This window comes from Pocillopora damicornis, chromosome 9 (genome assembly GCF_964200805.1).
Source record: "Pocillopora damicornis chromosome 9, jaPocDami1.2, whole genome shotgun sequence".
NCBI lineage: Eukaryota > Metazoa > Cnidaria > Anthozoa > Scleractinia > Pocilloporidae > Pocillopora > Pocillopora damicornis.
Window position 1 is genome coordinate 21,804,681 of NC_142678.1, and position 24,354 is coordinate 21,829,034.

General features: G+C 38.6%; 5 protein-coding genes across 7 annotated transcripts; 3 read left to right on the top strand and 2 right to left on the bottom strand.

Moving 5' to 3' along the window:
- Positions 1 to 2,501: 2,501 nt before the first annotated feature.
- On the bottom strand, positions 2,502 to 7,364 carry LOC113679652 (uncharacterized). Its single transcript, XM_027196613.2, has 4 exons — positions 7,175 to 7,364; positions 5,340 to 5,420; positions 4,039 to 4,139; positions 2,502 to 2,862 (listed from the first exon to the last, which is right to left on the bottom strand). The coding sequence occupies exons 1-4, from the start codon at positions 7,245 to 7,247 to the stop codon at positions 2,662 to 2,664; spliced, it is 456 nt and encodes a 151-aa protein (XP_027052414.2). The 5' UTR covers positions 7,248 to 7,364; the 3' UTR covers positions 2,502 to 2,661.
- Positions 7,365 to 7,730: 366 nt separating this feature from the next.
- Positions 7,731 to 10,567, bottom strand: LOC113679651 (uncharacterized). 3 transcript variants are annotated; one of them, XM_027196611.2, is made up of 4 exons: positions 10,051 to 10,567; positions 9,237 to 9,317; positions 8,849 to 8,949; positions 7,731 to 8,320 (listed from the first exon to the last, which is right to left on the bottom strand). In XM_027196611.2, the coding sequence occupies exons 1-4, from the start codon at positions 10,112 to 10,114 to the stop codon at positions 8,126 to 8,128; spliced, it is 441 nt and encodes a 146-aa protein (XP_027052412.2). In that variant the 5' UTR covers positions 10,115 to 10,567; the 3' UTR covers positions 7,731 to 8,125. The 3 variants fall into 3 exon arrangements, with proteins under 3 accessions (XP_027052412.2, XP_089038541.1, XP_089038540.1); XM_089182415.1 differs by lacking the exon at positions 9,237 to 9,317 and adding an exon at positions 9,363 to 9,660 and having other exon boundaries at positions 10,051 to 10,175; XM_089182414.1 differs by having other exon boundaries at positions 9,237 to 9,660; positions 10,051 to 10,175.
- Positions 10,568 to 14,150: 3,583 nt separating this feature from the next.
- LOC149040660 (QRFP-like peptide receptor) lies at positions 14,151 to 15,425 on the top strand. The gene has a single exon (XM_089181720.1). It carries the CDS (start codon positions 14,282 to 14,284, stop codon positions 15,338 to 15,340), a length of 1,059 nt encoding a protein of 352 aa, XP_089037846.1. The 5' UTR covers positions 14,151 to 14,281; the 3' UTR covers positions 15,341 to 15,425.
- A 2,698-nt stretch (positions 15,426 to 18,123) lies between these two features.
- LOC149040661 (uncharacterized) lies at positions 18,124 to 19,080 on the top strand. Its single transcript, XM_089181583.1, has 2 exons — positions 18,124 to 18,369; positions 18,481 to 19,080. The coding sequence occupies exons 1-2, from the start codon at positions 18,124 to 18,126 to the stop codon at positions 19,078 to 19,080; spliced, it is 846 nt and encodes a 281-aa protein (XP_089037709.1).
- Positions 19,081 to 23,325: 4,245 nt separating this feature from the next.
- LOC149040662 (RYamide receptor-like) lies at positions 23,326 to 24,354 on the top strand. The gene has a single exon (XM_089181614.1). It carries the CDS (start codon positions 23,351 to 23,353, stop codon positions 24,347 to 24,349), a length of 999 nt encoding a protein of 332 aa, XP_089037740.1. The 5' UTR covers positions 23,326 to 23,350; the 3' UTR covers positions 24,350 to 24,354.

Below are 24,354 nucleotides of genomic sequence, written 5' to 3' on the forward strand. Positions count from 1 at the left end.
GCGTGGTGAAACAAGTTGGATAGTTCATCAAACTGATTGTTTTAATCATCCGGTTTCGTGTACGTTCCCACAACACTTCAATCCCAAGCTGATGAAAAACCAACAAATTATTACCGCCGTATGTTAATCATCTCTTTGCTTACAATATAGATTAATGTTGGACCAGCTTTTTAAGGGAAATTGCAAAATGCGTTCCCGAAAAAAATTCAGATGCTGAAGAGCGAATTCATAAATTTACTCACAGCGAGAAAACCAAAAATATGGTCTCAAGTCTAGCCACTAATTCAAACATCGTTTACCTTGTAACAAGTTTTTGTGCAAATAACTCGAGAAAGACAAGGAAAACGAATAAACGAATATTTTATTTCCAACCCAATCACACCTACCTCAGAGCAAGTCAATTACATTAATTCTCGGGTTTTTTCTTGATGAATTCTTTTTGATCGTTCTCCCGAGGCAAACCAAGTTTATTATCAATAAGACAACTTCAACCAAAACGGGGGAAAATCTGGCCTAGTACCATTATTTTACAGCCACAGGCCATCAGTAGCTTTTCAAGTTATTGATCTTATTCCCGGAGCGCATTTGAAATATATTGGATTTTCTGCCTCTTAATAGAGCAATCGTAGACTTCGAATTAACAAAAGAAAAGGTGAAAAAGTGGATTAATGAACCCTAAAGTGTGACAATAGATTCTTATTTCGATTCTTATTTTCAAGGAATACAGACAGCTGAATCAAAATTACAGGTTACTCAACGATGGAAATTATTAAACGAAAGAGAAGTACAAGACACTTTATTAGAAACGTTTGCTTCCTTTTAGCGAATCGTTTTAAATTTTTACAATCATATGTGCTGAGATTAGGTGAATCGAAAAGCTGTCCAATTTCGTTCGTAAAGTTATAATTCCCAACGCAAATAATTATAATAACAAAGGCCTTTTGTTTTAACTTAATAACAAGGGAAACAAAAGAGGTTGGAATGCCGGTACAAAAAGAGATTTTAAAAATTACGTTGCAATCGAGTATATTTTTTTCTGTCGGGAAATCACCAAGGACGGAAGAATATTACAATGGTTTTTCGTCAAGTATTTGTTTTGTCTAAAAGTTTTTGTTTCTTTAAATTGAAAGGGAAGGTAATTGTCACAGGGGGTTCAACATGAAACCGGACACAATTTTCAGCAGGAACCTGCTAACGTTTTAATCAGTGTTTGTCTCCTTTCAATTTTTAAAATTGAAATCGAAAGATGATGGCAGATGCAGCTGCAGTTTGGCATTTTTTTTTTGATAGCTTTGTTTTTCGAAAGTAATCAGTCGACGCGTTTCGTTTCATTAATGTTGCATCACAGTTGGAGGGTTCTTCTGTAACCAAACTGCATGTTTTGCCAGAAGGTTTTCCCAATTTTTCATCGCTTACCTCTGGCTAATAAACGACTGCTCATTTCCATTGCAATTATGCATGAAAAAACTAAAGTAACATGGAAGATCAAAACATTATATCCAAGCCCGAAAAACCAGTGATTTTTTAGCAGTTTATACAACAACTGTTCTGAACAAATTTTGCCGCCAGCTAAATATATCAAGTTATGAAGCGTTTGAGGTGGGAAGTTCTTTTGCTTCCAAGTAATAAAGACCTTTTGCTCTCTTAGTTGTTACTTAACATCCAGTGAGGAATTTTGTTTAATAAAGACGACTTTCTTTTCCATCACAAGCCGAGACGAAATCAAGAGGAATCTTGAATAAGATTTCAAATTACTCCTTTAGCATTATCAGTCTGATGGTCAACCGCTGACCTGTACAGTTCTAGTGACGATTCCGTAACGGAAACTCTTGTCAAAAATTCGTCGTATCGAAGCCCTTCCCCACCCTCCCGCCCCTCGCTATTAAATAGGTCTCAAACTGTAGGCCAGAACCATTTTGGTCGTCGGTTGTAACCACCAGAGGACTGTGTCAAGTGTAGCTTACTCGTAGCCGTACCCTCCCCCCCATGGTGGTACGTTTCACCTTAAAGGGGGAAGGGTACGGCTACACGTAGACTATGTCAACCAGGGATTGTATTTCCTATTTTCGCCTGTACTATCGATATCCAAAAAATTTTTCGAGAAAATTGTTCGTTACTTTATGAGCTGAGCACAAAATAAATTTGCGTTAATGACTATGGGGAATCCAGCCTCACAACAACACTTAATTTTGTCTTGCTCTGCAAGCTAAGCAGAAAACATACTTGGGTCAACCTCCCAAAGGTTTCACAACTCCAGATCTCGCAATTTTGCCATCAAATACTCAAACAGCTGAGCGAAAAAAATTGTTTAGATCAACCTTCTTGAGAATTCAGATCTTAGACTTTGCACTTTCGGTGTGAAGTACTCTGCCAGCTGAGCAGAGAGAAGTTTTCTTAATCGACTTACGCGAGGATTCCAACCTAAGATCTTCCGGCTACACAGACACATCCTGTTGATGTCCTTGTTCCATAACAAAGGGGAGAACAAGACACGAAAACGGTTATCATAATAGTAAAATGTTTATTTGAATCCCCAACCAACTTCTAACGAAAGAATTCAAGAGAATTCAATCGTAAAAAAAGCTACATTCTTTCATCCTACTATTGACTGTTCCTTCATCTTAAATGCTTCTTTTCAGTGAATGGAGAGGTTGGGTAAAATCAGTTCTTCACCTTAGGAACCAGTATCACGGGCACGTGCGCATGATGTATGATGTAGTCACTGACACTTCCTAATATGGTGCGACGGATTGTGCCCATCCCTCGGCTGCCAACCACTATAAAGGCAGCACCTTCCTTTTGGGCAGTTTTACAAACATGGTCTCCCGGATGTCCGCTTTGGATGATGATTTTGGCAGAAACCTAGAGAATATAAAATCAACATAACCATGGTATGGGGAGTTTTAACCTAAAAATTTTGGCAAAGTATAGCTTTTTATTGCAATTGTTTTTTAGAAATAATAAGCTTTTTGCATTTCTTAAAATAATCAACGGACGACATGTAACCAGGAAAATATCCGGGAAAACACGTAACCCAGGGTCTAACACTCTAGAACGTATAACTACTGAAAAGCACAAGAAAACTGTAGTCAAGGAAAAGGGAAGGAAAACACGCGGTGAGTGCCTAGCACGGCTTAGCACGGGAAACATACAACTTGTTGACAGGCGGAGGAAGACTCGTAACTAATAAAAAGCGCGGGAAAACGGGTGAAGAAATTCCACCTTTTGACTCATAATCACTGACAAGCGTTGAATGACGTGCAACCAGTGAAGAGCACAGAAGACTGGTGAACGATAAAAGCGCTGGAAAACTATTAACTAGGTACAAACACAACACGTTACCAGCTTTAAGCGCGAGAAACTCTTGGCCAGTACTAGTGCCTAGAGAGTTAAAAAACGCAGTCATACGCGGACGGATTCCTCCATGCAGGATGTTTCCTCGAAACGAAATATCCCTCTTGTATTAGTCCACAGGAAATATTCGGTTAATTTTTAGCGGCTTTGCTACTGTTGATGGGGCGCTTATGCATATACTTTTTTTTGATACACGTGTGGAGGCAGCAAGTCAATTGAAGAAATGTAAAATGGTTTCCGTGTTTACATAGCCTGATGTAAACACGCGGGAGGTTGGGAGAACACGAGATAAGCGTAGGAAACCACGACGCGAAGCGGAGTGGTTTCCAGCTTATCGAGTGATCTCCCAACCTCCCAAGTGTTTACATCAGGCTATGTAAACACGAAAACCATTTTACATTTCTTTTATAAAATAACTAATGAATGAGGAACGAAAACTGTGTTTACGCACGCTCATGTAAAATGGTTTTATGGCCAATCAGAGCGCGCGTACTATTTGAATTATTTTATAAAGTTCTTTTGCGCATACTACAAATTTTCTGAATGAAGCGTTTAGTTTAAAACGCGAAAATCAAGGGCTTTCAAAGCATGGCAGACGAACTGCATTGAAAGTATACAGTGTATATACATTGCACTTAAGTATAAAAAAAGTGCACGCTGTTCTGAGTGATACCAACTAAATACCTTCATTGCCTCACACTTTGTTTTAAAATTTTCTTCCAAGTCTTTGATGTACTGTTCGTGTTTCAGGACTTCCTTCTTCCATTCCTCTGTAGCAATAGCATCTAGGTTTGACAAATGAGCATGGGAAGGTGAGGAAACGTATGGCTAATACCGTGATACAATCTACAAAACCATAGCTTCCATTAGCCGTGGATGCACACGCGCGCGCTGCATGTCAATAAGGCACACGTGGATCTTTAAAATTTAACTCTGATCTTTCACATTGAGTAAGGCATACTCAGGAAAACCCTTTTGAGGAAGATAGCAAAAGTATTTGAAGTGAAAGTTTTTAAATAAATGCAACTTGACATGTGGTTCTCATCATGATGAATGCGCACAAAAAAATTACTTAAATAGTAATAATAACAATAATAATAATATAATAATGATAATAATCATAAAAATTACAATTTCCTCCATTGCACTTGGTTTAAAAAATCCTATTTTCTGCCAATTCGCTTATCAAGTTGTTATTGAACAGTTCAATAAGCCAATCACATTCAAAGTTGTAGCTTAACTCAACAAAAAATGGTAAGATTTCAAAAATTTGTTGTAAATTTTTTGAAAATATTTGGCAAATTTTGAGCACAATTTTTGGAAATTTTTCGAAAATTGTAATTTTAAAGATTTTTTGGTAATAAGACTTTGTGGAGTCCAATACTGTCTGTAATCATACTTGTGATAAACAAATCAGACTCCTGTGTGTGCAGTCATCCAATTTTGTTATCACTCATATGATTACGGACTAAACTGGACTTCACTCAGTCCTAATACCATTACCACTACTACTACTACTTCTACTTCTACTTCTACTTCTACTGCTACTGCTACTGCTACTGCTACTGCTACTGCTACTGCCACTGCCACTGCCACTGCTACTGCTACTGCTACTGCTACTGCTACTGCTACTGCTACTGCTACTGCTACTGCTACTGCTACTGCTACTGCTACTAATAATAATAATTAAAATGACAATAAAGATAAATATGGTAACTATAACAATAATAAAGCCTTCAATGGATGGCTGGAGGGACAGTTGAAATAGAAAAATGAGGAATAAATCAATAACAGCAATGAAAATGCCTGAAAAATATGTCTTAACAACAGTAGTACCTAACAGCTATGTGGATAGAATTTGCTCTGTTTAACTGTGAAGGCCTCGATCATTGTTTAAAATCTTGGTATATTTTTAGCCATATGTACAGTGGTTTATAGAGAATATGATTGGAAGATGACCTCAGATATTTGAAAGATCTACTTACGAGGCAAGGCAGGTGGGTGTAGTTCATGAGAGTGGACCACAACCAAGCGATCTCCACTGCGGTATATTTGATCTTTATACCCTGCAAACAGAAAACAATGGAAAATAACGAGAAAAAAAAATGCTACACATGACTTTGTCTTCAAAGTGCTAAATAATTCTGTTTCAAAGTTTGGGTCATCAATAATGGTTGTGTAAAAATATACAGCTCAGTAAATCAAAGATACTGGTACCCATTAGATGAAGGAAGAAGAGGATATCTCAATTAAAAGAGAACTTGGAAAAACTAAATTTGTTGGTTTTAATACTCCCACAATTATCATGACCACTTTCAAATTTCCAAAAGTAAGATTTCTAATGAAGAAAGCAGGGTGTATTAATTTTGTCTATTAAGGACACCAACCAAATTCCCTGACTCCCACTTATCTATAGATACATCATCTCTACAGAGACAATTTTGAGGAGGATTTAAAAATATTTTTTCATTGACGTATACTAATTGGATTTCATATGATTGCCTCTGATGTATAATTATTAGTAAGATACAAAAAAAATCCCACCAATTCTTAAAAAGATATACCTGCTCCAAAACTAATATTAACTCTCTGTCCATTGTCAAATAAAACCCTTCCCCAACCCTGTGCTTTAAGCAGTGAACCACACTTCACTAACAAAGACAAAGCCCATTAGCTGAGTTGTGGCATAGCTGGCTTCCAACCATGGAATTTAGCCTAAAAACATGCATGATGTCTGCCAAGAAAGATCCTTAGGAGAAAGGTGACAAAAGTGACCAAAACTATCCTCCCCACCTCAAAGCTTTGCACACACAGCTGCCATCGAACCATTAGTAATGGCAAGTCTCTGCTAGGGTGGGTCTGTCAATGTTCAGGTCTTGATGTTTAGCCCCTGATTTGTAAGCTTCTAATGTTTTTAAAATTTCCAAGAAGGAGCATCAATTCCTTCCTCCATAGCACTCGTCAGACAGAATTTAACCCTTTAACTCACATGAGTGACCAGGACAGAATTTCTCCTTACAATATCAATACAATATCAACCAGATAAATGATTCGAATAAAGAAAAATATCAATTTTGGGATAATTAGTTGATCTCATACTAAATTCTCTGAACTAACATTATAAGAATTGTATGGTTGACAGTGAGGGGAATTACAAATTTGATCTAGGAGGTTTACGAGATTGTCAAGGGTGGGGTATTTTTGTCACGTTGCACTACATGTAATGTAGACATCATTTTATAACAACCTCTTCGGGCGATTACAAGCCGTAAATATGCTGCTAAAATCGTTAAGAGACAGAAATGACAGGCAAAATGATTCTCCATAAATACACTGACGAATACCAGTTTCGATTCAAGCGTGACTGTTTTCCGTAATAATCTAGGCTGGAGCGACGCGTGATAAGGGACACGCAAATTAACTGGACTTGCTAGATGACAATTTTTTTCCATAATTCTAGATCATCTTAATTTACCTTAAGAGCTGTTGATTTTTCGAGCTCGTTTTATGCGGTCTAGTCAAAATATAGCGTTAACAGCTGTTTTTAAACAGTATTGATCACACGCGTCCAAGGTTATGGAATAAACTGACGTTCGCTTACCAATACAGATGATACAATAGAGAATCTTTCGATCGAAACAGTAATTTTTTACCGTCCTATTTGCGCTATTCGAAAATAATAAGTCTAAAGAGGCGTTACCAATAAAAATCCTTTGAAAGCGAACCACCTCTAAGATCTCCCGATATTTCGGGTGACTACGATATCATTATTCAGTGTACCTGAGCAACTGTATCTAATCAATTTAGTTAGGGAACTTACAGTTAAACGCTTTCTCGCTATGCTCGCTTCCATCTACTGCTATACACACAACTCTTGCTTCAGAACTCGCCATGTTGTTACCGTTGATAGTTGAACGACGAATGATATTCACTGAAATCAGGTGTATTTACTCTTTACGACTTACCAGCCAATGTGTTCACTCAAATGCATGACGCGTGACAGCGCGCATGAGAACTTGCATGTCTTTGACGGGCATTTTATTTATGGGAGAGGAGGGTTAGAGAATTGCTGTGTTCTAAATTTTTTACCCCTTCGGATTTCTTAGATTGACTGTCTGCTATTTACTGTTTCGCTGACTGGAAATGCCTTGATTGGAATTATTGTGTACAGAACCCGAAGTCTGAGAAATCCCGTCAACTATTTTATTGCAAACATGGCCATATCTGATCTGCTGTTTCCTATTTTCCTGATTCCTCAGGTTTTAGTTCAGTTTAATACCAACACCATTTGATTTTAACTCAATTTTCACAGAGTAATAGAGGATGTATCTGTAATTGAAACCGCGGTGCAGACAAAAGCAAAACAATAGAGCCAATTTTAATTTGAAGAACGCGTTTTAATTTACAGTACAAATCTTTTACTGAACCACACGTATTCTACTGAATATCTGATAAAAATATACACATTTTAATCACAGTTCCTTGACCAACACTTCTTGATATATATGTTAAGACCTCTTGTACGACAAAGGACTTGTTAAAATTGTTAGCTGGGTTCATAATTGAATAGTATGTTTTCATTATGTTTGGAGAATTCAGTCAGGCCTTAAATGACCAAACTAATTCAATACCAAACACTGTTGTTCTCGCACGATCGGTATACTTATTTACAAAAGTCAAAGAGTAAAATGAAATGGGCTGAGAACCTCCTCTATCTTTAAAATGCATCTGGAACTCACTCTAGGGGGGTACTGCGAGTCGGCTGTTCGCCCTATTCCTTTGGTACCACTATCACTGGTACGTGGGCATGGTGAACGACATAATCACTCACACTTCCTAATATGGTGCGGCGAACTGTTCCCACACCACGGCAGCCAATCACGATAAAAGTTGCCCCCTCCTTCTTGACAACCTTACAGATATTCTCTCCAGGAGAGCCAGCTTCTACAACAATCTTTGCTGACAACTAAAAACAGAGGAATGATTACAGTGGGGACTCATTGGAGAGAGGAGAAAATTTGTGAGAGAGGGAGTTTATTGGAGAGGGAGCTTATCAGATAGGGGGTTTTATTGGAGAGTAGGGGAATTTTCAGAGAGAAGGGGGGGCTTATCGTCAAAAAGGTGGACTTATGGGACAAAGAGAGAGATTTTCAGCAAGAGGAGCTTATTAGGGAGAGAATTTTTTCAGAGAGGCATGGGACTTATTAGAGAGAGGAGGGTTGTCAGACAGGGGAGCTTATTAGAGAAAGAGAGGAGGGAATTTGTTGGAGAGGGGTGGCATTTTTAGAGAGAGAGAGGAGATTGTCGGAGGATGAGCCTTATTATTAAAGAATATTATTAAAGGAGGGGTTGTCAGAGAGCGGAGCTTATTTGAAAATTTACAGTACTCTCAGTTGCAAATTGAGATTTATCTCTTTATGATCAGAAACAGAAGTAAAGGATTTTTACATTTCTGATTTTATTTTTTTCTGAATAACACCAGTCGACAAAGTACCTTCAAGTCTTTGCATTTCTTCTCGTATTTCTTCTCCAGTTCTTTTATAATATTTTCGTGTTTCACAACTTCACGGCGCCATTCATCCGTGGCCATCATATCTTCAAAGAAAACAATTAAACACGTTTCTTTTTTCATGTGAATCCATCAGAGGGCGTACAAAGCCTCCCTTAAAACCCTTTCTGGTCCAATCTTGATCCTGCTCAGAAATCCATACAACAAAATAGTGCCTCTACAATCGAAGGATTACCCTTAATTTCTGCAAAGCAGCCTTCCAAGTACATAAATTTCAAATTTTATATGGAGGGATTACAATTTGGTCTTCAAACACTTCTCCTTCGACGCCTCCACCCGACGTATCACTCTAGGTTCAAAAAATATTACTTACGAGGCAAAGCCGGGGGCTGCAGTTCATGCGAGTGTACCACAAGCAGTCGATCGCCATCATGATAAACATTTATCATAAACCCTGTTCAGAATAAACAAAGACGTACAAAAAAGAAACTAAACAAACCTCTAAGCTTTGCTAAAACAGAGGGATCTTGAGGGATAGGAAGCAACAATAATACCATCTCGTTGACATAAGTACTCAGCGCAAAATGCTTAACGACTGAGAATTCAGACCACAAAGTTTGGTTAATTAACACAACGTCTAAGCAAGATGCGTGATGAAAACATGTCGTGTGTCGATATAAATGCGGGTAAACAGATGCGATAGCAAGTCTTTCTTTCTTCTCCTCTCAGCTCGTTTTGGCCTCGGAGCTCTCTCCTTCTCCTCCCCCCTCCCACTCAGTATGACTTCTCACTTCTCCCTGGGTATTATAATATATAAAGAAAATTGTTGTATCGAATCAAGTCAATTGGCACGTTTCTTCCGATGTCACAAAATCTACAAGCAAGCTAATGTATTCATGTTCGTGCAGATTCTCACGCAAATGTGTCATTATCGCTCTTCAGGTAAAAACCGTGAGTTAAATTTCAAAAGATTCTCTTCAGACAAGGTATTCATAAGGTAAACATTGACTGCACTATTTTGGCCGTGACAAGTGCGCATCCTTTGACTTGAAAACAATTCAACTTATCGTAAACACGGCAAGCTTCCACTCGACCTAAATATTTACAAACGCATTTTGAGCTCGTGGAACGTATTCAGTAACGATTTCATGTAGAACATAGATTTAAACGTGTTTTTTAATACTCACAGTCAAATGCCTTTTCGCTGTATTCGCTCGCATCCACAGCAATTGCCACAAGTCTTCCAGACATAATAAGCGGGAGCGCAGCAGTCTCGAAGGTGTCAGGGAAATACGTCACGTCTAAGTTGTTTTGTTCAATTTATATCTTGAACTATTGTATAAAGTTAATTTAGTCACGCGATGTCCTGTGAATGATAATAATATCCTCCAATAGACGATGGCTATGATTTCACCTTCAACTTATTTCCCAGAAGGCTCTAAGCAAAAAATCGATCGGTCAATGGTGAAACAACAGCGCGTCAGAAGGGAAAAACATGTGATGGAAATGTTTATTTCTATCAGGCAGTTCATGTTAATTATGTACCGGATGCCTTTTGCCTTTCACCCTCGCCTATTCAAGTTCGGTTTGGATCAGCCGTGGACTACAAAAGTATCCTATCTTGGGGCCTTCGTAGATAACTCTCTCGATTAAATTTCGCTCCATACCCTTGTATTTACTCTACACTTAGTGGGAAGTTTTTTTTTCCAATAAGGAAAGGGTTCTTATTTGCTACCACTCGGTTTTATGCAATACTTGGTAATAGCTCTTGGCAATGCTGACAAACAATGATACTTTGTACACTCTGTAAGACTGTCAAAACAAAGGAAACGTACTAAACGAATTTCATGGGTTTATTTTGCAACAAAGACAGTTAGCTTTCTTTCCCGGCACTCAGAATAAACAAGTCATTCTTGATTATTGATTCTTATTAAAGCGAAATATTTTTGTTTTATAATACATTTGTTTTTGACCATGCTTGTTCGGTCAAGATGGCTGCATGGATAATAGCTTCGTCCTGTTTTCGTCTTTGTGGACCTCGACTTCGTCTCGGCCCACGAAAACGCGAACAAAGCTCTTGGCCACTATCTAGCCATCTTGATCGCACGAGTGGTTAATAACATTCATCAAGAAACTATTCCACTACTACGCCATTATACCATATTAGGGCAACAGAACGCCGTCTGTAGAACAGGGGAATAATGCGGAAGGAAAGCGGAACAACAAAATGGGTGCGCCGAGCGTTCTAGACTTTGATTTTTTTTAATTCACACTTTGGGCTTGACTTTTTAAAAAACTTTCAAGTAAATCCGATTTTGTTGTATGTTCCAAAGAATACTTCTGTCAATTAATTGTTTCGCTTGTGTTGTTTCTTTCACGCACGCCTTTGGCAATCGACATGATATTCATTGAAGGTCCTAGAACTACGTAGGAAGTATTGCGCAAACTGAAAATTAAAATTTATTTTATTAGAAAATGAAATGATAGTGGAATAATAAATTCCTTATCGCCACTTGGATCATTGCTATGGTTATCTGGTGCCCAGACCTGTTCGCCTGGAAATGTCAAGTTTCCAGAGGAGCTGGCGTGTGTGATTGGAATGACGCATTCGGAGAGTACCCGTCCTTCAAAAACTACTCTTTAGCGATGCACGCTGCCATCATTTTTGTCCCTGTGGTTTTCATAGCTATACGTTTATTGCTTTAAAAATCAAATCCCAGAGGATTCCAGGAGAGCAATCAACTAACACAAGAGAAAAATGCTTGAAAAGAGAGCGAAATGTTCTTAAACTGTCCGTTACCATCGTGTTGGGGTTTGCATTGTGTTGGCTGCCCCTAAGTATTGTGTGGTTCATGATGAATTTCAACTCAGACCGAACAATAACATCATCTTGAGGCTTCTATTACTTCTGGTCTGTTTCCTTATTTCTAGCTATGTCGAACTGCGCGATCAACCCTTGGATCTGTGTATGTTTTGGTGGAAATTATCGTCAGGGTCTCAAGAATCTCCTCTGTCAGTTGCTCTTCTTTTGGTCCTGACGTTGATCAAGATGCACCGTAGTGTGACCCCCGGAGTTCTAAGACGCTATTTCTCTTAAGGATTAATTTCTTAATTAGTATTTTCATTTCAGACTACGATAAAGTCAACAGGGTAATTAGAGAGCCTAAAGTGAAACATCTTATTGAAAAAGCCATAATGAATTTTTTGATCTAGTGATTCATGATTAAAAGGAATGGTGTGAATTGTCCGCTTGAAGTCTTTTTAAGACATGATAGATCAAAATAAGGACTAGTTCTGGTTAAAAACTGATTGTTTTATTGCTGAAAGTGGCATTTAGAAATTATCAGAAAGACGTTATACTGAACTCCCTCTATACAATACTGAAATTTGCACACAAATTGTAAGCATTCTTATCTTCCTTTGTCAGCTCACTTAATACAAAAATATACATAGATAAACTTATCGCTAGAGATGCTTTGATCAACGGTCAAACCGTTCTTTGAACTTTTGCGCAACGACTGTTTTTGTGAGCTGTATTAATCTGATCACATAATATAATAACTTGGTTCAAACGTACCACATTGAAGACAAGTATGATGTAATTTACTGGACAAAAAGAGATGAAATAAAATGTGTATCAATAGCTGAGTCGAGTTTGTACATTACCATAATCGTCCTAATCATTGTTTGAAGTAGTATTCCCTTTCAAGATGACGATGCAGAATGGAAACACGATGGTAAATAATATAAAGACAGAAAAAAAGCATCAATTTTCTTCTCGTCTATGGAACAGGAAATCTATTTAAAAGCTTACTTGCAATTTTTTGATTCAATATTAACTGCCTCAAAGCCGTCGAGAACTCCAGTTGCCTTAAACTTTCTTTTCATTTCAGAAAGTCGGTTATCCGGTGAATATCAAGGTAAACAAACTTTTCAAAATCGGATTTGCTCTCTTAACTTTAGTATTGGTTGCAAATGATTTGCAAAGTAATAGGATATATGATCCCTTCGATGGCAGTTAATGAGTTGATGTTCCCTAGTAAAAGGCTCAAACAAACAGAAATAATTTTGAGAGGAAAAATGGCCGCTCCGTGTGTACGGTGACATAACAAGGGGTACAAGTCCCAGCGACAATTCGCGTCGTGTGACACGGTGAGATTTTGTGAAAATCTTTCCTCCTGTGCCAGAGTTTTTTCCAAGTGATAATTTAACTCAGACTGGGTTTGTAAATGGACGCAAAATCTTTGAACTACAACCAGTGTGTGACATTGGTGATCTTTGTCACTTGTGCAAAGTTCTGTTTTGTGATTGGTTACTTGCCACAATAGCCATCACTAAAAAACAAAAACGGGTTTAATTCACATTGTATTCATAGACCGTCATCAAAACAGCAGGTGCAGGCTGTGAACCAGACAGAGAGTCATCGAGTGAGAGAGTCGTGTTAATATACCAACAAAACGTTCACTTTGGCAATGAAACTTGAAAATTAACAACTACAGCTAAAGAGCTAAATTTGAATGACAGAGAAAAAGTCTCTCAATTCTCTGGATGTAAAGTAATATCAAATCAAACGCATTTTAACCAAAAAGCTTTCTCACCGCTTACAAATGTTACTTTTAGCTCTGCAGTTAGAGGCCACGATCGTCTTCAGTAGACTTGCTCGATCTTAGTCGGGGTGGTGGCGAGTATAGATTGGTGAAGGCAAGACCAATCTACACCTTGAACGTAATTAAGTGGTTCCTTTCGGTCAGCCAGCTGATTTCTCACATCAGAGGAAAAAAGTGAGCTTTTTTTTTCACTCTGGTCACATCGTGGGCAGCTAAGTTTGGGTTTGAACATTAGACTCAATAGCATATTTTCCCGTTACAGATCAGGATCCGTTTGACTAGTTTGCATTTGGTAGAGATGGCAGCCCCTTAATCCAAAGGTAAATCGGACAGAAGTCAAATGCATTCGTTTTCACCTAAAAGTTATTAATGGTAACTGTTACAAGCGTCGAGAGACAATAATTTACGTATTTCCTAAACCTACGAAGACGTATTTCTCAAAACTGTTTTATCACTGATATCGAGTATATTGGTTTTTTCTTATTATTTTTATAATTTAACATTATAATACCAGTTATAGAATGTTCTTAACCATACCATTCCGGGGAAATATCGATATGAATGATAACGCAGTTTTTTAATCTCGGGAAGTTTTGGATACAGAGTGGGAATTAAGAGTAAAATTAATTAAGGTCTGGAGGTGCTTCATAAAGTTGATTACCATGTAGATAACCAGGTCCGGATATGCAATGTTATTATATATGTAAATAATCAGCTGTGTGTGTGTTTTATGTTAATAGAGCGTAGGTAGTTAATCTTCAGAGTCACAGAATTGCTGGCTGAAGAAGAAACTTATCTCTTTGTTGTGAGAATGTCGGCAAACGTGGCGGTAATGACGACTGAAACACAGTCTATGTCGAGCTGCTTCAACCTCTCAGTAGAAAGAATTGGTTACACTTTTGCTTACTGTCTGCTATTTGCTGTTTCGCTGACTGGAAACGCCTTGATTGGAGTTATTGTGTACAAAACCCGAAGTCTGAGAAATCCTGTCAACTACTTTATTGCAAACATGGCCATATCTGATCTGCTGTTTCCTATTTTCCTGATTCCTCAGGTTTTAGTTCAGTTGAATACCAACACCTGGCTGATCGATGGTCCTCTTGGCCAAGCATTGTGTAAGCTATCTGGTTATTTAGTTGATGTGTCAAGTGCTGTGTCCATTCAGAGTCTCGTTATAATAGCAGTAGATCGATTTAGAGCTGTGGTATTTCCCCTTCGTTCCCCACTGATTAGTTCAAAGCGCTGTCGGTTCTTCATTCTCGCCACTTGGATCATTGCTATGGTTGTCTTCTGCCCATCCCTGTTTACTTGGAAAGTTGTGGAGCAGCCAGAGGGGTTGGCGTGCGTGAGACGGTGGAAAGCGGCAGTTGAAGAGTCTTCGCTCAAAGAAACCTTTCCTGTCGCGATGACTATTTTATATCTGTATTTTCCTTTGGTTTTTATTAGCATTTTGTACCTTATAATTGCTTTCAAAATGAAAGCCAATAAGATTATAGGTTTGCAATCGGTAAACGTTAGAGAACAACGTTTAAAGAGAGAAAGAAATGTTCTGAAGATGTGCATTGCAATTGTGTTGGTGTTCGCAGTATGTTGGGTGCCATTCAGCATCTGGTGGCTGTTGTTCCTCTATTCTTCAGACAGAACAATATCATCGTGTGGCTTTCAATTCTTTGGAGTTATTGCTGTATTTCTGAGGCGATCAAACTGTGCTGTCAATCCTTACATTTGTTTCATTTTCAGTGGAAACTATCGTCAAGGTCTTAAAAATCTCTTCAGTTGCTTCTCTGTTGGTCAGGCGCTTAATCAAATTGCACCTTTGTTTGATTCCCAAGCTATTACCTTAAATTATTCACGCCCACAAAGGGATTAAGTTCTAGATAACCTCCATCAAAAATCTGTTTCATTTGCTAATGATTGTAAGGTAAATATTATCATCTGCTTTTATTTATAAAACATTTGACTGGGCCGTTTGCATGGCATGTAACAAAGTCCAGAGATTGGTTTCGTTACTCGCTATGTTATAAGTCTACTTAAAAAAGAAATAAAAACAAGATTTTTAACATGATCATGACGTATTCTGATTTGTAACACATGAGTGGTCACAAAGTGCTTTTTATTTGTGACCAATCATGTATGAAAAATTATACGGGGAGGTGGCAAGTCGAGATAGGTCAGGGCAGGAGTATATAGTGCCTCAAAAATATTTAATCGGTTCCTCACAGTTAGCAAGTTGTTGACTCACAGCACAAAGGTTTCATGGCTGGCACCTGAGCTTGAGGTCTCTTTCAGTTTTTCCATTGGAGTTGAAAGAAGTTGACAGAAGACTTTACTATTTGAAATAAATTTTAACCTTTACAAATTGGATTCCTATCTGATTCCAAATCCGATGGCTAAGTTCCAATGCTCGATGCCTCTTCACTTTTCCAGTATTTGGTGAACCGAATAATAAAAACGAAAGGAAGACAGCCCATTTTGTCTGTGTACATTCTAATTATTATTACACTTTTTGAGCCCAAGAGAGGACACACACAGCTTTCCATAATGCGACTTTTAGCTTTTCCCTACACCGAAAGGCCGGAACATGTCATTAAAAAAACTGCCATTTATATTGTGGTTATTCATGAATACATCAAGAATTTTGTGTAATTTTAAGTATCAGAAAGGCCACAAAATGTACACAGCCTCTAATTGACGTACAAGACACACTGACCGTCAAACAGATTCACCAGCACTAATGGCTTTCTGCCAAAACCAGTCTTGCAAGAAGAAAAAAAAATACTGTCGGGACAGAAAATTTTACACTTGCGGCGGATGGAAAATAAAGGTCCAGAAATCAGCAATTTTAGCCATACAATACCAAACTATTACCGTCACTTTGTTCAGATTATCGCGAGGAAATCGATGACAGGAAGAGGTGCGAGACTGCTTTAGTGTTTGTTTCTACGATATATCGAATTATCTTTGATACAATTTCCAGCGAAAGCAATATTAAATACATAGATTTTTGTGGCTCACAACTCTAAGCTCCTCTGTTTACCTTTTTACAGAGATCTCCGACTATTACAAGGCTCCGGTGCTGAAAGAAAAAGCAGAGAGAACGTGACTTTGAAAGTCATCACAAATCTTAACGGGATTAAGTTCCAGATCGGATAAAAAGTTTCGAGACTCACGTTTTTGAAGGTATCCGACTCACACCTTCTGTTGTTTTGTCGGGCATAACTCCTGGATCTGTGTCTTGAGAAAAATATCATCATTTTCCCCCAAATGTGGTCGTTCACTGTTGTACTTAGTGGCTTTACCTTTTGAACGAATCTTCACCAAAACTCACAAGAGATTCAGTCACGCTACATAGATAAGGTAGGGGAAACACTTTTCTCTACTATTTTTTTTTTGCCCACGGTTTTGGGCAATGGATAACGCATGATACTTTTCAGAGACTGAGTGAAATATTTTCGATCAACTCATTTTAGAAACCGTGCTAAGCAACTGTCATAAGTGTCCGCTATAAAACTCTGATAGTTTTTAATGACAGAGACTTACTTTTAAGCAGGACCTGCTTTTTTTGCAAAAGATAAATAAAAAAAACTCGCACCTTCTTCACTGTGAGACTTGTGAGAGAAAAAATATCACACCCTCATCTTGCCACGCGTTTGATTGAAAACGAAAATAACTCAAATACATGCTCTCGCAAAAACTAGAAATCATTCCTTTGATCATTATATCTTGTATCATCAACATGGTTACACGAATTCGGCGCTTTTGCAAAGAAGGATCCTCGTGTTAGGTAAACATGCTGGTTCTAAAAATGATGAGCGCCTCGTTTGAAAACAGCTGTGCGCCAGAAAGGTCTTTAATCGCCTACTTTGCGAACCTTTGGCTCGATGCGCTAAACGAGGGTCAAGTCTACCCCTGGGTACACCGAAGGAGATTGATTTTACTGGTGCATATTTACACTACCCACTCCCCCAGTGCAGCAAAATTGTCACTCCGATAATTTTCTCGATCTGTTACGAGCTTTTCCGCCTCCCTTCGGCCAAAGTCCCTCAGGACTACCAATTACTCAGGACTTTTGTTTGGAAAGTTGACCCGGAACAATGGGCCATTTCTTGATACGATGGACACAAAGATTCATTCCGTTTCTTTTGTATGTCAATATATAATTCTCTAAAACTGATTTCACCACTGAGCGTCTTACTACCAAGTATTTTTATGCAGGTGGTAATAATAACTCTCACGTTTATGGAGTACATCTTTTACAGTAGATTGTGAATATGTATTTAGAGAGTTGTAGAGAGGCTACATGCGACAATAACTATGTACACAGTCTTTATTTGGTGCTCTAGGCATGGTGGCATTGTAACGCAAAAACTCAAATACAGTAAAGGCTTTACACCAGCACATTTTCAAAAGAAAAAACATACAAAATAAAGACAGGAAAAAAAATTAATAAGTGAGTAAGGAAAAAGTGTTTTCGCTAGAAAAAATCTTTTGGATTCGTTCCTCATGGAAAACAATTCCAACTATGTAAAATAAGTTTAGCTACAGAAAGTACATTGAGTTTTTTATTAGTAATCAGCTTTGTTTTCTTTATTGAGAATATAGATAGCCTCCTGAAAACTGCTCTGAAGAAGAACTGGTATCTCAGTTCCAAGAATGTCGGTAAATGAGACTACAGTGGTAAATGGAACACAGACCATATCGTCCTGCTTCAATTACGAAGCACTAAAGATCGCTTACATTGCTGCATTTTTTCCAGTATTTCTAGTTTCACTGGTTGGAAATATCTTTATTGGAATAACTGTCTACAAGACGAAATCCCTGAAAAAGCCAGTCAACTATTTTATTGCAAACACGGCCATGTCAGATCTGGTGTATGCGATTTCCATGCTTCCTCGTGATGTAGCTTCACTATTCATTAGCGGCTCCTAGTTGGTCAGAGGTCCTCTCGGCCAAGCATTGCGTAAGCTGGTCTCCTTCTCAATAGAAGTCTCCATTCTTGTTTCATCTCAGAGTCTGGTTCTTATGGCAGTCAATCGATTTGAAACTGTAGTTTTTTCCCCTCAGTTCCCCACTGATCAGTTCAAACCAGTGCCGCTTCTTCATTCTCGCTACTTGGATCATTGCCATGGTCGTCAGGTGCCCGATTCTGTTCTTCTTTATGGTTTTGGAGTATGCAGACGGGCTGGAATGTACGCTGCTGTCGTCTTTTATGTCCCATTAGTTTTGATCACCATACTTTACCTTACCATCGCTTTAACAATAAAATCTCAGAAAACTGCGGGCGAACAATCAGTCAGCAGAAGAGGACAACGTTTAAAGAGAGAGAAAATCGTTCTAGAGATCTCCATTGCTATCGTGTCAGCGTTTACAATGGGCTGGCTGCCACTCAGTATCTGGTGGTTTGTGTACTTCTATTCATCAGATAAAACAGTGATATGGTCTTGTGGATTTCGATATTTCGCGGAGATTGTCCGATTTTTGATGTACTCATACTGTGCTGTAAGCCCTTGCATCTGTTTTATATTCATTGGACATTACCGCCAGGGTCTTAAAAATCTCCTCAATTGCTTCTCTATGGCGCCCAGGGCTTATCAAGTTGCACCGCCGTAGCTTTAGCCCCGCACTATAAAATGCTATCCAGTCGCAAGTAAGGATAAATTTCGTACTGACCGTTTTAATCAGAAGTTAAGGAAAGTCAGCTTGGCAGCGAAAAAAATCTATTTAGTAAAAGTTCTCAGTTGAATAACAAAGAAGAACTTTGTCAATTGTTAGCGTGATGTTTTTAAAAACTACGATGATAAAGACGTTCATTGGTCTCGCTAGAAACTGATCAATTATTTGCCTTCAGCTGCATGTCCAAAATCAGAGGAAGATAAGAAGTCAGGTAAAAGCTTAATTTTTTAAAACGGAAAAACTTGTTGAACTCAAGAAACTTTATGCAACGTTAAACCGTTGTTTAAACAGTTGTTTTATGTATTTATTCTGGGTACAAATATTAAAGACTATACTTCAAAATAAGAGTCTTTTGACTAAAATGTAACACACTGAGAATTAAAATGTGATGTAAAGGAAAGAAAAAAAAACGAAGTATTTTACAGTAACTTAGAGTTTTCGTTTTGTTACCACAGTTGTCTGAGCAGTGGGAAAATGAAATGTACATCCAGGTGATGTCTTAATGTCTACGGAGGAGAAGTTACTTCTCTTTGTATGGAGTTTGATTTTCACACACGCTTAACTTCTCTATTTTAGAACAACTAGCTTTCTCATACGTGATGATCCTGAGACAAGCTGTCAACTGTCATTCAATATCACTAAATTATTCTATTTCGGTACTCACCATTCTATCACGTGCTTTATTCATGTTTGCCTTTAGATTCAGATCACGCCTTGCGTTGAACTACCTTCCTTAGAAATGACTTCTTTTTCCTTTTTTATATGTAAATACATTTCTCTAAAAATTGTTGTTTTCACTTCTTGTCTTCCAATTCTGTCTGTCATCATACTCGTGATTAACAAATCAGACTCCCGCTTCGCTGTCGTTCGATTTAGTTAATCACTCGTATGATTACAGACCGAATTGGACTTCACTCGGTCCTTCACCATTACTAATCTGTTTCGCTTTCTATGGAAATTATCGTCGAGGCCTTAAGAATCTCTTTAGTTTATTTCTCTCTGATTGACTCAGATGCTTTTTTGTAGTTTGAGCCCCGAGCTCTTGCATGTTAGCTCACTAGCTTGTTTTTGTTTTCTAAAACTGATCGGAAAAGTGTCGATATCAACTGTTCTTGGTGGGTTCTCAAGCTTGGGATGTTTGCTTGATCGAGGGCTTCTTTGTATGATGCTCCAGGGAAGATGCATGCGAGGGCTCTTTTCTGCACTCTCTCCAGATCGACTTGTAGATATTTCGGAAGTGCATGGTGGAACACTGGGCAGGCGTAGTCTAGGCAGGACCTGATGGTTGCGCAATAGATTGCTACAAGATCGATTGTAGGTACTTTAGCCCGCTTAAGTTGAATCAAAAAATAGTGTTTTGAGTTGGATTTCTTTATTATTTCTGTAATATGGTTGTTCCAAGTTAGAGTTGAATTAATATTGAGTCCAAGAAGTTTAACACACCACACAGATTCAATTAGTTCCCCGTCCACGTTGGTTTTTGGAAATTGGGGGTATTGAGGGCTAAAGCTGATCAACAGTTCTTTGGTTTTTGCGCAATTCAATTGAAATAGATTTTCCTCAGACCAGGACTGTACTTGGTCAACTGCACTTTGTGCGTGACTAATCTTTCCTTTCGGGACGGTTTCTGATACCGTCGTATCGTCAACGTATTTCCACAGATTAAAATTGTCGAGCGAAACTGACAAATCGTTTATCATTAAAAGGAAAAGCCAGGGGCCCAGTTTAGTTCCCTGTGGTACTCCGGCAGGCACTTTGCTCCACTCAGAGAAACAGTCATTGCCAAGTTTAACTCTCTGAGACCTATTTGAAAGGAAGTCAACTATCCAGTTAATAACGCTCTTCGGAATGTCCAGTTGATTCAGTTTTGATATTAGGATGGACTGATCTATTAGGTCAAAGGCCTTTCGGTAATCAAAAAGAAGGACCCGAACTGACGCTCCGTTTCCGTCTGTTGCTTCAAGCCAATTGTGTATCATGCTTATGAGTGCCAGTACAGTGGATGATCCAGATACCGTTCCGAACTGATTTGGGTCCGCTACTTTTTCCACGGCCGGTTTGATGAAGTCAGAAACTATAAAATCCTCAGCAAGTTTTGATAACGCAGGTGTAAGTGAAATTGGCCTTAGCTCCTTCTTGGGATCAGTCACTTGTTTTACCTTTGGGAGGGGTGTTATATCCGCCAATTTCCAAACTGACGGCAATTTTTGTTCTTTGTAGGAAGTGTTCAAAATGTCCGTTATGGGCTGTGCTAAAATTTCGGCGTATTCCTTTAGAACCCAATTAGGTATGCCGTCCGGGCCAGGAGCTTTGTGTTTGTTGAGGCGTTTCAGATTAATGTACACTCGATGTGTTGATATTTTAGGGAATTCGGCGCCTTCTCCTGTAGGAAGGAGAACAGACGTGTTCTCACAGTTGATAGGCTGATAAGACTGGAGCGGTTCTAGAAGAGCTTCATTTATTGTACTGGCGATTTCTTGGGGGGACATGTTGGTGAATTGCTGTACATCGAGGGAGGACAGTAAATTGGGGTTTTGTTTTTTGGATCCACTCAGTTTATTTATCTCTTTCCACCACTGACGGGGATTCACACCTTTGAGATCTTGCACTTTTGAAGTATAGTAGGCGGCTTTGCATAGTTTCCTTTCTCTATTGACAGCATTGCGGTAGAATCTGAAAACTGGACCCTTCTTGTTGGAATGAAATGCATTTTGACGCAAACGAATCAACTCCTTGAGTTTTATTGTCATCCAAGGGGCGTCCTTCGGGTAAACTTTAATCGACCTTTCTGGCATGATGTTATTTATGCCGTTGAAGTGCAATTATCCAAATGAGATCTTTCCCAACTATTTAATCTCAAATAACTGTAATTGCAGATACTTTTGCTAATCAAAATGAAGGTTCATCGTACATCTGTCGATAGTCTTGAATTTCTGGAGAAGCTAACGTATGCAATTAAGAACAACAATAATATCTATGAAAATCATCACTGCGTTCAATTAAAAAAAAGATAGCCTTCAGAGCTGTTGGCTGAATGTCGACAAATGTGACCGCAACGATGAATGGAACACAGGTACCGAGCTGCTTAAATCCAGTTACTGAGGGAAAGAGAATCGGATTCAACGTTGCTTACAGCTTTTATAAAATAAAATAAAAAATACAAAATTAAGACAGGAAAAAAGTTAATAAGCGAGGAAGGAAAGGAGTATTTACGATTTAAATGTGTTCCTCATGGAAAACTAGATTCAACTCAGTAAAAGAAGTTTGGGTAAAGAAAGTCAATGAAAGTCATTTGTTATTTATCAGCTTTGTTTTGTTTATTGAGAATATAGGTAGCCTCCTGAGAAATGCTCAGAACCAAAGATTGGTTAGAGAAAGGGAAATCCTCGTTTGCTTAAAACAAATTCAGGGATACAGTTCATCGAAACCGATATTTATTCTTTTTCACTCTTTCGTCTTTTTGTTCTTCTTTGATAGTCATATCACCTGCACTTTGGTTTTACCGCGGGGACTGAAATTTGTCTCTCGGCGATGTCTACATTTTGAATAAGTGACCTCGTCGAAGCACAGAAGGTTAATGAGTGTATGCGGTCGTTTATAGCAACGGAGATATTATATTTCCTGTAATCCTCCAAAATATCTTTAGTGAAATTAAAAAAGAATACTGATCTGTTTCACTGCTTATGGGAATTTTTTTCGTTTCAAAGAGCAAAAGCGGGAAACGGACAGGAAAACGTTGCATAGTCGCCTTTTGCAATAATATTTTTCCCGTTCACGTCGCGCTTAACTCCTCTATTTTAGAACAACTTCTTTCCTCATACGTGATGATTCTGAGACAAGCTGTCAACTGTCATTCAATATCACTAAATTATTCTATTTCGGTACTCGCCATTCTATCATGTGCTTCATTCATGTCTGCCTTTAGATTTACGTCACGCCTTTGGTTGAACGACCTTCCTTAGAAACGACTTGTTTTTCCTCTTTTATATGTAAATACATTTCTCTAAAAAATTGTTGTTTTCACCATTTACCAATCATACCAAAAGGTTAGAAAGAATTATATAATTTTCCTGGGCATGTTCATTAATTAAACATGTGAAAGTTTGATTTATATAAGATGGATAGGTTGTGTTTTCATCCAGTAGAGTTTAAGTACCCACCGCAGGGCTGTTGGCTGAAGAAAAACCTGATCTCTCGGTATCAAAAAATGTCTGCAAACGTGACAGCAATGACGAACGGAACACAGTCCATGTCGAGCTGCTTCAACCCCACAGCGAGAAGAATTGGTGAAACCTTCGCCTACTGTCTGCTATTTGTTGTGTCGCTGGCTGCGAATTCCTTCATTGGAATAATTGTCTATAGGACGAAAACTCTGAGAACACCAATCAACATTTTTATTGTAAACATGGCAATCTCCGATCTGTTGTTTGCGATTTTCTCCTTTCCTCGACTTTCTGTAAAGTTAAACACAGCCGGCTACTGGCTGCTTAGCGGTCCCCTTGGCCAAGCGACGTGTAAACTGAGTCTCCTCGCTGCAGATGTCTCAACTCTAGCGTCAGTTCAGAACTTGTTGTTGATCGCAGTGGATCGATTTGGGGCTGTAGTATTTCCTCTTCGTTCCCCACTGATCAGTTCAAAGCAGTGCCGGTACTTCATTCTCGTCATTTGGATGGTCGCCTTGGCAGCCCATTGCCCATATTTGATCGCCCTGAAAGTTGTCGAGCATCCAGAAGGGCTGTTTTGTAGGTGGCAGTGGAATGACACATTTGGAGAGTCCCTGTCGCTGCAAACCTACTTACTGGGATTGATCGTTTTTATCATACATGTCCCTTTGGTTTTGATTGCCATACTTTATTTTGTCATTTCCTTAAAAATTAAATCGCAGAAGATTCCAGGGAAGCAATCAGCTAATGCAAGAGAAAGGCGTTTGAAGAAAGAAAGAAATGTTCTTAATATGTCCGTTGCCATTGTCTTGGTGTTCGCCGTATGCTGGTTGCCATTCAGCATCTGCGTCGTGCTGTTCTTTTATTCATCAAAAATGGCTATGAGGTCATCTTCTGGCATGCAATACTTTAAAACTATTTCCTTTCTTCTGGCGTACTCGTACTGTGCTGTAAACCCTTGCATCTGTTTTATCTTCAGTGGTAGTTATCGTCTATGTCTTAAGAATCTCATCAGTTGCTTTTCTACAGGCGAAGCTGCTTAGCTATC